This window comes from Boleophthalmus pectinirostris, unplaced genomic scaffold (genome assembly GCF_026225935.1).
Source record: "Boleophthalmus pectinirostris isolate CB_2022bp ecotype Guang Dong unplaced genomic scaffold, ASM2622593v1 HiC_scaffold_3, whole genome shotgun sequence".
NCBI classification, from domain to species: Eukaryota; Metazoa; Chordata; class Actinopteri; order Gobiiformes; family Gobiidae; genus Boleophthalmus; species Boleophthalmus pectinirostris.
Window position 1 is genome coordinate 15,954,127 of NW_026571299.1, and position 16,980 is coordinate 15,971,106.

General features: G+C 37.6%; 1 protein-coding gene across 1 annotated transcript; it reads left to right on the forward strand.

Annotated features, from left to right (window-relative positions):
• The first annotated feature begins 1,521 nt into the window (after positions 1 to 1,521).
• tfap2c (transcription factor AP-2 gamma (activating enhancer binding protein 2 gamma)) lies at positions 1,522 to 15,192 on the forward strand. The gene is made up of 7 exons (XM_020939751.2): positions 1,522 to 1,861; positions 2,371 to 2,832; positions 3,312 to 3,363; positions 7,410 to 7,632; positions 9,921 to 10,039; positions 13,150 to 13,291; positions 14,044 to 15,192. The coding sequence occupies exons 1-7, from the start codon at positions 1,814 to 1,816 to the stop codon at positions 14,327 to 14,329; spliced, it is 1,332 nt and encodes a 443-aa protein (XP_020795410.1). The 5' UTR covers positions 1,522 to 1,813; the 3' UTR covers positions 14,330 to 15,192.
• The last annotated feature ends 1,788 nt before the right edge of the window (positions 15,193 to 16,980 follow it).

The window sequence follows — 16,980 nt, forward strand, 5'->3', positions numbered from 1 at the left end:
CGTGTAATCTCGATTTCTCTTCACTTTCCGCTGCAGAGCTTTTAAAACTATTGAGAACGTTGCTTTTAACTCATAAAAAAATAATAAAATACAACCTCCAAAATGTTAAATTAAAACTGACAACCGTGCGCAGTGTGATTGACGAGTTAGGATAATATTTCGCGCGTAAAAATGAATGAAACTACATTAATTTGCTAATGGGTTGCAAACAACTGAAATCGTAAATCGTGTCTTTTGTTCATTTTTTTCCCTATAGATTTTTATCACGGCTTAAAAGAAGCTTGTCTTGTTTTGAGTAATGACAAAACTCCACCAAAAATGTAAATGAGCGAAAGAAAAGACTGTTTGTTGAGATCGCTCTGAGCGCCAGAGGTTTACGGAGAGAGCAGCCAAGCCCCGAGGCCCATCTGCGGTTTATGAAAGCTGTCGCCGCGAAGACACCTGCATTAAAATGTCACGGTTACTTCAATACCTGCTATTCCCATTCTCACACCGATTATATGACTCGAACTGTCACTGGTGATGGCATTTAGGACACAAAGACTAATTTTAGACACACCGTTTGTCGTCAAGTTACTTAGTGAACTACTTTTAAATGAACCTGACTGGTAAAATACTATATTTTAAACATACTGAATATTTAAACATATCTTTATAACATGGCCTTGGTGTTTTATTAAGTAAAATGATAGTAAATAATAATGATTTAGACTTATTTTGGATGCTGCGTGCTTACGTTACAACTGTGCGTAAAAATAATAGTAATTCTACTTTCTAAACGAATCAGTTAAATAAAACACGATGAACACAGCTAAACAAAGGATATCTATATAAATACAGTTTTCTTATTTAAAAATGAAAACATGCTAATAATGATTTATCAATATCTTTATAAACGTTTTTTCCTTTGTGATCCCTAAAGGTTACAGATTCCGGTAGTAATTTTTTGTTTTGTTTAGATGCAATTGCTGATAATAATAACTTATCACGTGATTGGCCTTGAGGCATTTTCACTAAATTGTGTAGGCGCGATGTAACTGGTTTGTATGTGGATCATTTACAATTACATTAGTAAATTACTTTAAACCAAGATGTTTATATTAATTTAATTACATGCTACTAGGTGCAAATTGGTGTTGTAAATGCATTTGAGCGCGCTTAAATATGTTCGTTGCACGATTATATCTAGAATAATTGGGAAAAAAAGAAAACAATAACACTAATGAGCGAATTGTGGAGTAAAATTTAACACCACTTAAATAATATATTGGAATAACAGTCGTCTAACTACTACTTTGGCCCTAAGGGTTTCTATCAAGAGGACTGTACAATCCATGTGTGGCCTGGCCAGCAGTGAACAGACGGACAAAGCTGTGATTGGACAGCTCCCCCGCCAATCAGCAATATTTTACAGTTTTCTTTTTTGGGGACGTCATGGCGCAAGGCACGGTTACGCCCACTTCACTTCGGTGTGCAGTTATAGAGCTCCGGTGTCTGCTTTGCTCCAGTGGGACTGAACATCTGTGTGTTGTCCAAAGAGGGAGTCAAGTTTCTTAAATGCTCGCTTTAACTCGCGTACACAACATAACCAAACTGCACTTGGAGTAGAGAAGAGGATAGCCTGTCTTACGTGCTTATTTTTTGCCGTAGCAGCGTGTTGAGAAGTGCTGCTAGGTCACTTCGCTGCATTTTTTTTTTTTACCTTCAACTTTTTGGTTCCATGTTCACGGGAAAGCTTTCTACTTTTGCGCATCTGGATAAAACGCAAATCTCATAATTAGCATATTTTGTGTAACGGAGAGAAACTGCAAACATGTTGTGGAAATTAGCGGACAACGTGAAATACGAGGATGACTGCGAGGTAAGTTTCGAGACGGTGGAAAAACTCGCTGTGAGAGCTGACGCCGAAACGCACTTTGCATTTGAACACGCGCGACTCTACTTAGCTTGAAGTTTGTCATGCTAATGCAATACCAACTTAGCTTACCATAATAACATCAGCTAAAATGCACAAAGGACAGCGAGCCACAATGGGGGAACGAAGGGTGCCTATTTGGAGTTAAAATAAAGACGACGCATAAAAGGACAAAAGTTGAAAAAGCGTTGCGTGTTTAAAGTTTGCATTTTAAAATCAAGACTCACATTTGTTAATAATTTAGCCAAAATACAATCTAAACATACTTTTAATTGCACCACTTTACTTTTTTTTGGTAAAATATAGGCTGGAAATACTTAAGTTCAACTGTAATTGCCATGTTGTAGCTACTTGGAGCTATTACGCACGGATTTTTTAGCGTCTACCTCCAGATTTATTTAGTTATTTTATCATAATTTACACTGTGTATGTTTTTTTTTTTAACCGTTTTTCAGGATAGGCATGACAGCAGCAATGGGAATCCCCGGCTGCCTCACCTGCCAGCGGTCAGCCAGCACCTCTACAGCCCGTCTCCCTCGCTCTCACACTCGGCAGCCTCGGACTTCCAACCGCCCTACTTCCCCCCTCCGTACCAGCCCATCTCCTACCCGCAATCCGGCGACCCTTACTCCCACCTCGGCGACCCTTTCAACATCAACTCCCTGCACCAGTCCCAGTCTTCGAACCAACAGCAGCCGTGGTCCGGAAGGCAGGGACAGGACGGGCTCGGTTCGCATGGGAGAAGCGGGCTTGCGAGCCAGATCCTCGGCCTGGAGGGAGGCTCGTCCGGCGTCAGGAGGGGCGAAGGCTTCAGGCGGCCCGAGCTGCTGGGGACGCACGGGCACAGCATTGACTCGTCGGTAATCGGTGATAACATGGGAATGCACGATATGGGACACGGACTTGACGACGTTCAGGTGAGGGCATAACAGCAAAACATTTTAATTTTACGATTTTATTAAACCTATACCAGTTTTTTTTTCTTTTACATTCAATTCAGTCAGAGCACGATTTACATTTCACCAACAATGTGGAAATTACAGCCTAAGAAATCCTATGTTATAAATGTGACCTGAAATACAATTGGCCAATCTAATCAAAGTATTTTTTCACTTAAAATGTAAATACCATACACATTTTCTATTGATAATTTAAACCGAATAGGCTTCAGAAAGTAGCTTATGAACCAGGCTATACATCGCAGTTATCTTTCTAAGCTGTTGTTTTTAGTTGCATTATACAGTGGCATTACTCAAATCCAGAGTTCAGAGTTTGTGGATTAAATATAGTGCTAATTTCTCATCGAATCGTGCACAAATGTCATTCCACATTTTACTACCAAGCATGAATTTTTGGGCTTTCAACACAATTCACACCTCCTTTCTCTCCTTCACAGCACGTTGAGGACCACAGTATTATTATGGCCGATCAGACAGTCATCAAAAAAGGTAAGAGTATTTTAACTATGCTCTCTTTTGAAAAACTGTTTTGGAAAATGCACAATTTCACCCTGGGTTACACGCGCCATTTTGTGCAACCGCATTCCATAATTACTGGCAAGCGAAATTTACCGTAAGAAGTGTATTTTTTCCACTTTGAGATGTCAATTACCTCTATAGCAGCGTGTCACGATAGCTAGCAGGAGCCTTTCTATTCTGCACTTATACTGCACACAAACCCTAATCCCCCAGAGACGCACTTATCTAAGCTTGCCGTGATCCCTTAGCCTTTTCTCTGGTAAAGGTGCTTGAAAGAATGCCCACTGGCGAAATGCAGTCCTTTTGAACAACTGACAGGTGAGCTGTCAAGGAATTGAGCCACCTCAAAATCCTCACAGGAGCAGAGGTGGGTAGAGTAGCCACAATTGTAAACAAGTAGGAGTACTGTTACTTTAAAGAATGAAGAAGTAGAATTAAAAAGTATTGATACATGTAATTACAAGGGCAGAAGTTTGAAGTTAATATAGCAGATCAAATGTTAAATAATGCAGATTGTTTTAATTATTAGGTTCTTTTTTTAGACCAAGAGAACCTAATAATTAAAGTATCGGAAGACCAAATGGACCTCATTGGACTAATGCAGATTTTTATATTTCTAAAGAAGACACAACACAAATTACAATAAACCTAGTCTTAGACAAGCTTTATTGATCCACAACATAAATTATTTGGACACAGTAGCTCACACATCACAATAAATATAATAACAAAGAGCAAAAATATAACCAGCAGTAATAACATGAAATAAACACAAATTATTAGCAACACAAAACTTTTACCACTTTATAGACTTGCGCATAATTACAGTGGGAAGAGCAACTAAACTTCTACTCAAGTAAGAGTACTGTTGCTTAAAGGTGCACTGTGTCACTTTTCTGGTGGAGGGTCCGTCACCTGCTTGTTTCTAAGATTATGTAATTTCTATGCTTAGAATGCTCCAAAAAATACATAAATAAATAATAATAATTACTGTGAGTGGGGTTGCCTCTCCTCAGATCTGACTTGTAACTTGGTTTGGTTTGGTTTCCATGGCGATAGAAAGGTTTAACACCATACTGTGAAACATTCCTGACAAAGCGATAACATCTCTATGGAGAAATGCACGTGACGGACGGACTCTCCACCAGAAAAGTTACAGAATGCACCTTTAAAAATATACACTATTCAAGGATAAAACTACAAGTATGGCATTAAAAAACTATTCCAAGCAATAACTGAAGGAATTATTTGTTTAGTGTGTTTATTCTTGCTTGTCTTGATCTTGTTACAGGGAAATTATGATCGTAAAGTTGAATTTGGCATTTGCAGGGGTGTGTCAGCGGGCTTGCATGTGAAGGTCCTTTCTGTAATGTGTTGAGACTTGAACTGTTTTGAGTGTGATCTGATTCCCAGTGTGTTTTATTAAATTTGACTCACAGTTAGCTCCATCACCGGTGCTAACGTTACACCACAGCTTAGAATTACTGGCGTGATTCATGGATTTTTATTGACAAAGAGAACCAATCACAGAATATGACAAATGCATAGGATTATATTGCTTTTTGCGGTTGGGGTTGCAGCGTTTGGCTCATAAAATATAGCCAACTTCCTCTAAAGAAGTGTTTCTTTTTTATTTTTATATTTTCTGCTGATCTCATAAATCATCACTGGGCGTTATCTCAATTATTAGCAAATAATTTCATGAGGAAGCTGCCCAGAGTAAACAATGCAATGAAATGCCAACAGTAATTAGCATGAAATTAATGTGCAACCTCACCTGATGTTACAGACTTTTATACAGGACATTGCTATTGATCGAGATACAGATTTTGTCATGTCTTTTTAATGATGAGGTCTACAGCCAATCCTCTGTCTGTAAATGCATGCAGTAAAAACATAGTTTAGACTCTGACGTAAGAAATTAGACTAGAAACTCGACTATTATTGTTGCTTTAGCCCTGATTTTATGTGGTAAAGTAGTATCAAAACACTATCAGTCTTTGCCATTTTATACTTTGATGTCTAATGTCATTCTGTAAGCCCAAACGCTTTTCAATTTTTTAAACCTTTATAAGCGCAACAGACAAGAGAACAATCCTCTTACTACATTACACAAACAAACCGACCAGACTGGTTGCAAGGAGTCACCGATGCCTCATTATATAGTAGTTCCCAGGCTCTAGGGCACGCTATGGGCCATCTAGGTTTCCCCTTTGTAAACAATAGCATGTCATTCCCAGCCGGAGAGGAGACTGGAAGGCAGATTTTTTGCAGTGTAATGACTTTTCTATGTGATTTTGTCCCAGTATTAGGGCTACGAGGTGTCCGCAATCTTGAACGCATTCAGAGGACATATTATGAGGGAGGCATGCTGGCTGGTGAGGATGAAGCTATAGCTATTTTACTCTCTGTATGTAATGTTGTGGAATGTATTTTGTTTGTCGTTGTCAGTGGTTGCCGTGGTGATTGTTGCAAGTATTATTTTCTCAAATTGTGGTTGTGAAAAAAAAGGCTTGTGTCAGTATACCTGTTTGTTTTGGTGTTTTTGGCATGAGGGCTTTTCGCTTCTTGTACCAGCAACCAATGTTTAGCGAAACCACATAATATTTCAAAGGGCTGCTGTAAGTTTCTTGTGTTTTGTAGACATTTGGGTTACTCCAGTTGACCTGAATTGCGCACGCACACTCTCCCTTGTTATTACATCCATCAAACAGTAAAGGATTACATGATTAAGGCCTGGGCGCATACACAGGAAGAGTCCTACATTAAAAACGTCATTGCACAACGGCTGTGTATATGGACGGTTGGGACCTGGGAGTCAAATAATGAGTCCAATTGAAATTCTGGTTACTTACTGGAGAGATATAGCACAATAACTGTCAGTTATTTAAAGGTGCATTGTGTAACTTTTCAGGTTGGGGGTCCACTACCATGAAGATAATATTGTAGTGTCCCACATTATGGCATTATATGGTCATTACTTATATAAAATGCATTTATTTGATTATGGGTGTTTTTATTGCTCAAAAATACTTTTAAAAACATACTTTCTTACTGTGAGTGGGGTCACCTCTTCACAGATCTCACCTGTAAATTGCCCTGGTGGCATCTCCTACTTCTTTCTATGAGATGCTTCTATGGAATTCTATGATTGGCAGTAGCTCAGTGGTTTCGTGGTTCAAATCCTGCGACATAAGGATCATTGGTTGAGCGGTCAGATCCACTGACCCACAGGTTGTTGGTGTGATTCAAGCTCCCACAGATGAATGCTGTCGTTGTGTCCTTGGGCAAGACACTTAACCCACCTTGCTCCCAGTATCAGCGCACACTGGTGTATGAGTGTGTGTGTGAATGGATGAGTGGTTCCTTGTTGTAAAAGTGAAGGTGGAAAAGCACTGTATAAAAATGTGACTATTTACCATTTACCAGTGCCATACTTTGGAATATTGGAGGTAAAACATAAGATCTCCATGGAGACAAGTAACTGGCGGACCCTCTACCAGAAAAGTTACACAGTACACCTTTAAACAGAATATTCTTAGTTTCATCTGAAAAACATGAAATCTTTTAAAAGCACTTGTACAACAGTTGTTTTCTAATTTACAACATTATAACAGTGGGTTTTAGATTGATACAAATTAGTAGGCTATTCTTAGGGTTCAACTTCCTTTTTTCCTAATCAAAAGACATAATATTTTGTTTGAAATTTTTAATTGCTATGGATATACTCCTTATTTTTCATCAGTTTGAAACCCATGTATAATTTTCAAAATTGCACATAACAGGAACAACCCTGAATAACAGCTGAACTATTTTACATTTTTATATCAATTCTATTCAAACCCCCAGGTGCATAACAAAACCCTGAAATAAATGTATTCTTGCAATATTTTGATAAATTGAGCTCATTATGAAATTTCCTGAACCCAGACTATCATTGAAGCTCTTGTTCTCAATATTACCCGTCAACTTTATTTTCTAATTTTAACCTTCTTATTCTATATCTTCCTCTCCAGGACCTGTGTCGCTGCCCAAAGGAAACGCAGTAGGCCTCCCCTTCCAGAAAGAGTCCCTGTTGGGAATGGTGTCCAACCCCACAGAGGTTTTCTGCTCTGTGCCCGGGCGCCTGTCTCTGCTCAGCTCCACCTCCAAATACAAAGTGACTGTGGCCGAGGTCCAGAGACGCCTGTTACCCCCAGAGTGCCTGAACGCATCTCTGCTCGGAGGAGTTTTACGCAGGTATCTACTTCTCTCATGGCATAAGTCTATTTGTACATATTACATTAAACATTACATATTTTAATGAACGTGTCCATCGTGATTTCAAATCTCCAGTTCCTTACCAGACTGACAAAAGTAATCACACATAGATGCAGGCTAGGAAGGTTAGGGTAGAGCAGAGTCATTTTGGTTGTAATTTTTTTTTCATTTTTTGCAAGTACATTGTCCTTCTGGTGATTAATTCATATTGATAAGACAATTAAAATATCAATAGTCATGGTGCAGTCTTGTGTACCACCAAGGGCATCAGGGCTTCATTTTATTCTTAACTATTTTAACTAATTGTACTCAGTTTATTTCCTAATAGAACTTACTAACACCACATCAAAATTGGGACTAAACTGAGACTAAACCTGTAACTATTAAAAAAAAAAAAAAGAAAGTCAGGATTAAACTGATCTCAAATCAGTAGCAAACTGTGAATCAGAACTGATTTGTAAAAGGCCTACTGATACCTCTGAATAACGTGACTACTCTATGTACAAGGGGCTCTAGTGTACTGATAAAACTATAAATGTTAGAATTTGAATTAAAAACCTGATAATATTCAGATAAGGATAACATCATTACAAAGATTAAATTGTACGCGAGTTGCAGAAGTTGCTACTACAGTATAACAGGCTACACAGCATTACATTGTATCACTGCAATAACTCGCAACAAAGTGAAGCATTTGTATAAAATTCACTCGATTCCTTTAATTATATCTTACAGTAAACATTTTCTTGAAAGTAATAGCGTCATCATCTTAGCTTTATTATTTCCAGCCAGCATTCTCTAAACACACAGCTTGCTTTCGTCTCTGTTTAGCCTCATATTTTTTCCCTTTTTTTTTTTTTTTTTTTTTACGTTCGTGACATTCTTTGTGTGGTCTGCAATTTTGGTTGTACGCTCCCCTCTGAGGATAAGTTACATCCGCGATAGTTAGTGCCAATCTGCAGACGAGAGGGTATCTTTTTGGCGACCATTTTTTACGCCACACTGCTAACTTAAATTCCAGTACGACGCTAACCTCACGACGCATATGTTTACAAACGTGGACTTATTCTTTGTGCTTAAATTGCAGCTTTTCTACTTCCCATGTGTCTAAGCTTGCGTGGATGGAGTTAGCATGCATTCACAGTTTTTAAGTAGGTCATATAGCTGTAGTTGAAAGGTCTTTAGCACAACAGAAGAAGGGGGAGATGTGGAGCGGTGGGGTGGAGGTGGGAGGGTGGGGGTCGCCTCTTTCGCCTCCCCAAAGATGCTGCCTCGCTTGCCCGCTGTGTGCAAAAAGAGCTTGGTCTCCAGTCATGCGGAAAACTGAATCAACGATGGCCAGTGGAGAGTTTAAGCGTTTTGTGTCTTCCATGCCGCCTGGATGATCGTTATGGTTTTTTTTTTTTAGGTCAGATCTCGCCTAAACTGGACTGTTTGTACTGATATTCAATATTAGTTAGGGTGACCAGATTTTTTTTATTCAAAACTGGGACAAACCCAAGTTGGAATGGTTAGTATAAATAAAATCAGTGAAAAGAGCGCGTAACGTTGTCCAATCTTGATTCACGTGTGGGGCAGCCATAATCTAAGGGACTTTTTTTCTGCCTTATGGTCATTTTCAAGATGATTTTATGTATTTTAGCTTAACAAATGACAATAGATTCCTCTCTTTACTCTTGGCGGGATCATATTGGTCAAAAGGGACACCCGGGACATGTCTTCTATAAAACTGGGACATATCACTGATTTTGAATATATAATGATTATAATATTGGTTATACTGTGCCCAGAGTCCAATATTAAAGGCACTGTGACTGATTTTTACAGTCTTAAAAATGGAAAAAAAACCAAACTTCAAATCAAATTAATTTTAAAGTGTTTGCTTTGGTCCAAAGTTATCCCTCTCTTACCTTATGCATCCTGAGCATCCTAATTATTCACCATGATGAGTTTAAGCGCATTTTACAACTTGCTGCTGTCATAGTAATTCTACAACAACAGCTAGCATGCTAACCCTGCACTTCCTGATTTTCAGACAACAAATCACTTCATAACTACATGCAGACGGCAGACAGTGGACATGCTTTATAAGAGAATTCTACCTATAAAACAATCTTTATATCAATATCTTGTCCATCTTCACGATTCGTGAAGTGTGTCAGATTTTCTCTAGTTTTATTGCCCTGTGAAACTGCATGAAATTCTATTATCATGTGTCAAAATCACTTCCAAGGAATGACTTTAGATTTCTTGTTTTTTTATTTCAGGGCCAAGTCGAAAAATGGTGGCCGGTCGCTGAGAGAAAAACTGGATAAAATCGGGCTCAATCTTCCTGCAGGCCGAAGGAAAGCAGCCAACGTAACTCTGCTCACCTCTCTAGTCGAAGGTATGACATGTCACTCAAAACAGAGTGCTTTTAATTGCAGTTTTCTCACACTGGAATGCAGAGTTAAGGCTACAAGAACGTGGGAATCTTAGCCCACGCATATATTTTATTGCTTTGCAAATGCATTCCCCAGATAATCCGCATTTTGAACATTGTCAGAATACGTAAAATAAATGTCCCGACTGACCCCAAAACATGTCAAAACAATATGAAAGCATCTAGCATACACTTGAAGATGAGCTATGTGACTTTGCTGTTACGTCTGCTACCTGCTTGACTACATGGACTTGTTATAGCTTTGCCTGGAATGTTTCACAGTATGGCATTAAACTTATCTAGCTTGCATTCTGGGTCCTTCCTGCATTGACATTCACAGGTTTGCTTATTGCTAAAAAATACTGTGAACAACATGCATTCTTTCACCTCTCTGCAGATCTGACCTGTAACTTGGTCTAGTGCTAGGCAAAGTCAAATAGTTGGTGTGTCTTCTAGCAGAAAAGTTACATAGTATCACTTTAATAATATATAAAAGTATACAATTAACAATTCCAAAAATGCTGAATCATTGTTATACCTCATCAGAAAATTTGAACTGCTGCTGTAACATTTTCTGCACAACATGATAAAGTCACAGCTTGAAGGGTCTTTTAACTATTACACTAGAATGCAACAGTAAACAATATTTCTATCTTTGCTGTATCTGTTATTTTGACAGTTTGCTATAACTTTGAGTCACTTACTGATGAATGCACACCCCCAACTTTGCCTACAACACTAAATAAGAACAATTTATCATATAAGAGGAAAACAACCTTGCAATGAAATGAAATGCAATTTGTACCTGCCAGGGGCTTATACTTCCCATTCAACACACCATTTACCCACATTTTAAAGAAAGAATCTCTGCCGGCATATGTTAGTTTTAAGAGCATATGTAATGCAAAATTGACTCTTGTGAATTTTTAGCCTTGTTATATTGCTGTTACCTTCTTTAAAACATAAATGAAGTTGTGTTTTGCTTCATTCACATATGTTTGAATAACTCTTTATTATTAGTCTGTCTACATCTCCAAAGCACAAAATGTCATATTCCACCTTGTGATGTCATGAAGCAGTATAGTTTTCAAGTTAACAGCTACCTTTTACCTTTAGTTCAGTAGAGATTGGCAGTTCCAGGACTGAAATTAACCAAATGATACTAGTGAAGATGTATGGACTTTAAAAAACACCATCGAGCACTTTCTGTATTACCACATGATATCACAAGTTGGAAGAACGTAGCCTAAATATGCAGGGTTTGTGATTTAAACATGTGTGAATGAAACAAAACAAACCGCAACTCCAGGTATGTTTTGATGAGGAAACAACATTATCACATAGATCAAAAAAAAAATCATGATAATGGGCCCTTTAAATGCAAACAGTATCACTCTATATTTCTGTATACCAGGAGTCTCCAATCTGTAGCTCGGGAACTACCAGTAGCTCTCCACTGACTTCCAAGTAGCTCGTCAAGGGATTTTTGGAATTATACTTCTGGTGTAATATCAAATTTGATTAATCAAATGACTATTACCACTGTAAACACGCCATGTTGATACCTAAAATTGTACATTAATAAATGGGTAATGGTTTATGTTTTGTAGACATCAAACTGTTCCCATCTCTGTGACTCTTACTCAGTTTCTTGTGACCATTGAAATGAATAGCTGTCTCTGGCATTTTTGCTTTATAAAAGTAGCTCACCAGAGGAAAAAAGGTTGTAGACCGTTGCTATATATGTCCCAGCCTTAACTATAAGCACTAAACCAGATTTATAGATCACATGTTGAACAATATTGCAATCAAACTATCATTTTAAATCATACTTACCTGCCATAGGCTAATATTTCCACAGTCATGCACTCCCCCGATACTTTTATAAATGGACATAGTATTCTTTGCAGAGGAGAGGCTGCAGGCTTCTGTTATTTAAAGATCTTCAAAGCTGAATTAGGTCTTGTTATCTTGCACAAATCCAGCCAGGAGCATCAGATGACCTTACCGTTTTAGCCCACTACAACCTCTGGCAATGTGTGCATCTATCAATAAGCAGTGTTGTTAGCGCTGCGGGCTAACTCGGGCTAGCATTTGCACAGATAAGAGTATTATTATTCTTATTAGGACCAAGCGAGTCAAAACCACCCTGCAGACTCGAATCTATCCATCTCACTGGCTCACATGCCCCCAAGCTGGAATGAGAAGAAAAGAATTGTTCTGTGGTGGTTTATTACAGATGTCTCACTACTTGGAAATGTCAAAGTCTTTATTAGACCCTATTACTTTAAAATTGTGGTTCTGAGGGGTAGTTCCCGATCTCATTCCATTTTGTGACTAATAGTTTATTGTCCATTCACTCAAATGTAGCCCTGCATGAAGTACTTTTGAAAAATAACTTTGCGTGTATGGCAACAAAATAATCTGACTACTATTTGAGAAAACAATCTAGAAAATCTAATTAATTATATTTTTCAACTCAAAAAATGTGTTTTTGTGTTTCTTTAAGAATACTTCACACTTTAAGAAACAGCATTTTGGCTTGACTAAAGTATAACAATCTTTGACAACTATATTTGGAAGCTAAAATTGTGGTATTAATTTCTTTACTCTTGATTTTAAAAGTGATGCAATTTAAATTCAGTTCAATTCAAATAAAGTATATAATCTGACTGGACAAAACTCAAAAGTCCTCAAAATCACATGACAAATATTGTACGTCAACATTTATATAATTATGCATTATTTGACACCTGTCTCTTGCTATTTTTGCTGCTTATGTAGAATTTATTATTACCATTTATATTTTTACTCTTTGTTATTATAATATATTATGATGTGTGAGCTACCGTGTCCAAGTGATTTCCCTCGTGAATCAATAAAGTTTGTCTAGTGTGCATTTTTGTTATATCAATGTATCAATAATGCCTTTTTCTGGCCCTACCTACTAGTATTTTATTACTCAAAATGAAATTGTATATAGAATTTTGTTGTTATAAAGGTCATATTACCTCTTTTTACTGTAATGTAATTTATTTATTTTTTGGTAACTGTATTCTCTTTCTATCTTTCAGGTGAAGCGGTTCATTTAGCCAGAGATTTTGGTTACGTTTGTGAGACAGAGTTCCCGGCCAAAGCTATCGCGGAGTACCTGGGCCGGCCGCACGTGGATCGCAGCGAAGTCAACTCCCGAAAAAACATGCTCCTAGCTGCCAAGTGAGTGTCTATTGTACATAGCTTTAATTAGCATGCGAACACACCCACTGCAACGAATTGCTGTGTATTTTCAAATGTTTGCAGGGCTTGGTTTATCATGCGAGAGCTATTCTTAAACACTGACACCTCATTGTAAGAATATGTATGAAGAAAATAAGGAATTCATAGCCTTGAGTAACAGCGCAGATGAAATGTGATGTAATATGTAATCATGAACCTACTTGTATAAGCGGTGGATTTGAATTCATTTAATTCTGTTTTTATTTATTTTTTGTCAAAGATTGAACACATTAAGCTTAACATGAAAATTATTTTGAACATAATTATTGAAAAATTAAAAAGGTAAACAATAATAAATGTCCCTTATGGCTTATGGACTCTGTTGAAACTTGTGTACACAGTTAGTGGATAGTTCTATTGTGTTGTAGAAGCTTTAGTCATGTGATTAAGGCTCTAAATAAACAAGAAAACTATAAAAATAAAAAAAATAAAAGATTTATATGAGACAATATTTGTAGATTAGGAAAGGTAAATCTAAAACAGGACAGAGGTATGCAATATTATGCTTCTTTTATCAATGTATTTTGTTTATGGTATAGAGAAAAAAATACAAAAATGATTTACTAGACTACATAAAGTTTATAAATCAATATTTCAAGTTGTGGTTTTGCGAGTAAGTCTTGGCTTTTAGCAAAACAAACACCAAGCTAGAAAACAATGCTGACAGTCTCTCTTCTCTCTCTGCTCTCCAGGCAAATCTGCAAAGAGTTCACCGACCTCCTCACCCAGGACCGCTCACCCTTGGGTAACTCCCGCCCAGCACCCATCCTGGAGCCGGGCATCCAGGGCTGCCTCACCCACTTCAGCCTCATCACCCACGGATTCGGTGCCCCCGCCATCTGCGCCGCCATGACCTCTCTTCAAAACTACCTGAACGAAGCCCTCAAACAAGCAGACAAGATGTACCTGAGCGATAACCAGGGTTCTTCGGATAGTGGCAACAAAGCATCCGACAAAATGGACAAACACCGGAAATAAGAACTTTTATGTGAATTTTTTGGACTTTTTTGGAATATTTTGTATTGTGCTATTGAGAGATGGGTGTATATGTGATCTGAGAATTCCTAAGCGAAGTTGGATGCACTGCTGTCACAAATATGAACTTCTACCATAGGACTTGTACATTGTCGACAAAGACAACTTTTTTTTTCATATACGAACATTTCAAGGCAAAACCGTGGCTGTGAATCTACCTTCCCCTCCCGCTGCTGTCTGGAGGCAAATCCGCTGATTTCCTGTGTCTCATTGGACAGTAATTTTACCAGGAAAAGAGAGAGTAGACCAAACTTTTCATTCTTTTTGTGTGTTTGTACGACCTCCTCCAAATGGCTGCAGTGTTATTGTACATTGTTCATTCAAAACTTATGTCGGAACGTCTTTACAATGACTCCAGTATTCAGTGTTCTTAAAGTTGTTGTTACAAGCAGTGGAGATACAAAACCACTGCTATTTCGTATATTTAAAATCCTGAGTTGTCATTACCCAAGTCCTGCCATCTGTATGCTTGTATGTATGTGTGTGAATGCTCAATTGTACATATTTCATTCTTTGCAAATGTTTTAAATTAGACATTAAATTTCCAACATAGAAATCTATCCAGTATTGCTTCTGGGTGTAAATATTTTCTAATTTATGTTGTAATTTAATCGGTTTATGTAAATAATATTAATGGTGTTTTTATTATTACAGCAACAACGATGTTTTTTTTTTTAAAAGCGCATAGCATTTTTTTATTATTAGTCATACAAGTTAGGAAGCGGGCCTGAATTTTGGAATTATGTAAAAAAAAAAAAAAAAATCTTAGGAAAAAAAATAAAATAAATGACCCTTATGGCTTACGGACTCTGTGTTGAAACTTGTATATACATGGAGTTGTTAGTGGATAGTAATATTGTTTCGTAGCTCCCATTTTGAGCAGTGCGATGCTTTAGTCATGTGATGAATGCTCTAAATAAACAAGCAATGCCTTTAAAGCTAATCGGGAACAGTAGCTGGCATTATCCGCCCTCGCGTCACAAATAGTCAGTGTGTGGTAAAGTACAACCTCAAAAGTGCATCTTGTGATAATCAGACATAGGCAACTGAAGTCAGTGATGTAGTTTTATAACTGAGTGATGTAGTTTTATAACTGAGTCACCCTTTAAAAAACGGAAATGTTGGCCCTATTTAAATACATTATGGGGTCCACCTGCTGTTTATCTTCATGGAGATGTGATTGCGTGATTGCATGACATTAAACTTATCTGTCACCATGGAGACAAACAGACCAAGTTACAGGTCAGAGGTTTATTGGCACTAAAAAAAGTTAATTTGATGCAAGTAGACCTAATGAAAACACTTGTAACTAAACAAATGGTAGATATACATGTTTAATGCCGTACTATGAAGCATTCCAGGTAAAATAATATCACCATGGATGTAAGCAAATGACATATGACCTGAAATAGAGCCACTTAAAAGCAGCTTATTATAATGAAATGGAAAATGGGTGACATTTAAAGTGAACATTTAATCTTTTTGAGGGTTTGACATGTTGCAATTAAGGTGTCAACATGCTTTAGTTTCATTCTTGGGATACTTTGCTTTGGTTCCTCTGAGGTTTGAAGAAGATGAGAAAATATGCAAATTGGGTTGAAACCTGAAAACGCGTTGCCTAATATGTCCGAACAGTCTCTGTAGGTCTGTCAGGGAAAGTTGAAAGATGAGGCTTGGAAATGCAGATATTTTAATTTTAAGTTTACTAGTAATCTTTTAAAGTATTTAGGACACCATTGCAGAGCTTAACTGTTCCACTTGTTGATTTGTTAGGAGCTTGAACTAAAATTTTGAACTTAAACATTTTGCTGATCCTGGGAGGAAGATCAGTGACTGTAACTCGGAGTTAAAATAAAGACATAAAATTGCATGGCCCAATCAGACCAGTTATAAAGTCTGCAACTATAAATTATAATTGACTATACAAATTCCACACCAAAATTTGACAAAGGCTGTTGTTTGCTAGACCCTTCGAAAGGGGTCCTCCACCTGCTTTTCTCCATGGATGTTACTTGTTTTGCTTGGAATGTTCCAAAGTGTAGCATTACATTTATCTTGAGTTTATTGAATTTCATGTTTTTTCATTGCTCAACCATGAAAAACAAATATTCTGGCGGTGACTAGGGTCTCACCTCCACAGATATGACAGGTAATTGGCCCGATGGTGTCACTTGCCTATCTCCATGGAGATAGACAAGTTTAATGCCATACTGCAGAACATTTGAGACAAAGCAATACCCAGACTGTGGATGTCAAACACAGGTTGATTTACCATGAGAAAGGATATGAAAACTTCCAACCTCAGAGAGTATTATAACCTTTGATGACGTGGGAGGATGGACCTTGGAACAGTAGGGTGAATTTCTCATAACCCATTGAAATAAGAAGGATTACGACAAACAAATATTAAAATAGTGTAATTTATTGTTAACACTTTTAAATTTTTTTAAACTTAGCACTTTAGCATTTAACACAGAACTCACTGAATAGACTCAAAACATAACACTGACGAGGAGACAAAAAAAGAGTTCAAATGTCATTGTAGTCTGCAAGACCTGGGGCGCTACAAAGAAAGCACTCTTGTGACAAACTGG

Bases quoted from the DNA above. Each gene is read 5' to 3' on its own strand.
- tfap2c (XM_020939751.2), top strand. From the start codon at position 1,814: ATGTTGTGGAAATTAGCGGACAACGTGAAATACGAGGATGACTGCGAG. The intron at 3,364-7,409 runs GTAAGAGTATTT...CTTCCTCTCCAG, and splicing joins TCAGACAGTCATCAAAAAAG to GACCTGTGTCGCTGCCCAAA. The intron at 7,633-9,920 runs GTATCTACTTCT...TTTTTATTTCAG, and splicing joins CTCGGAGGAGTTTTACGCAG to GGCCAAGTCGAAAAATGGTG.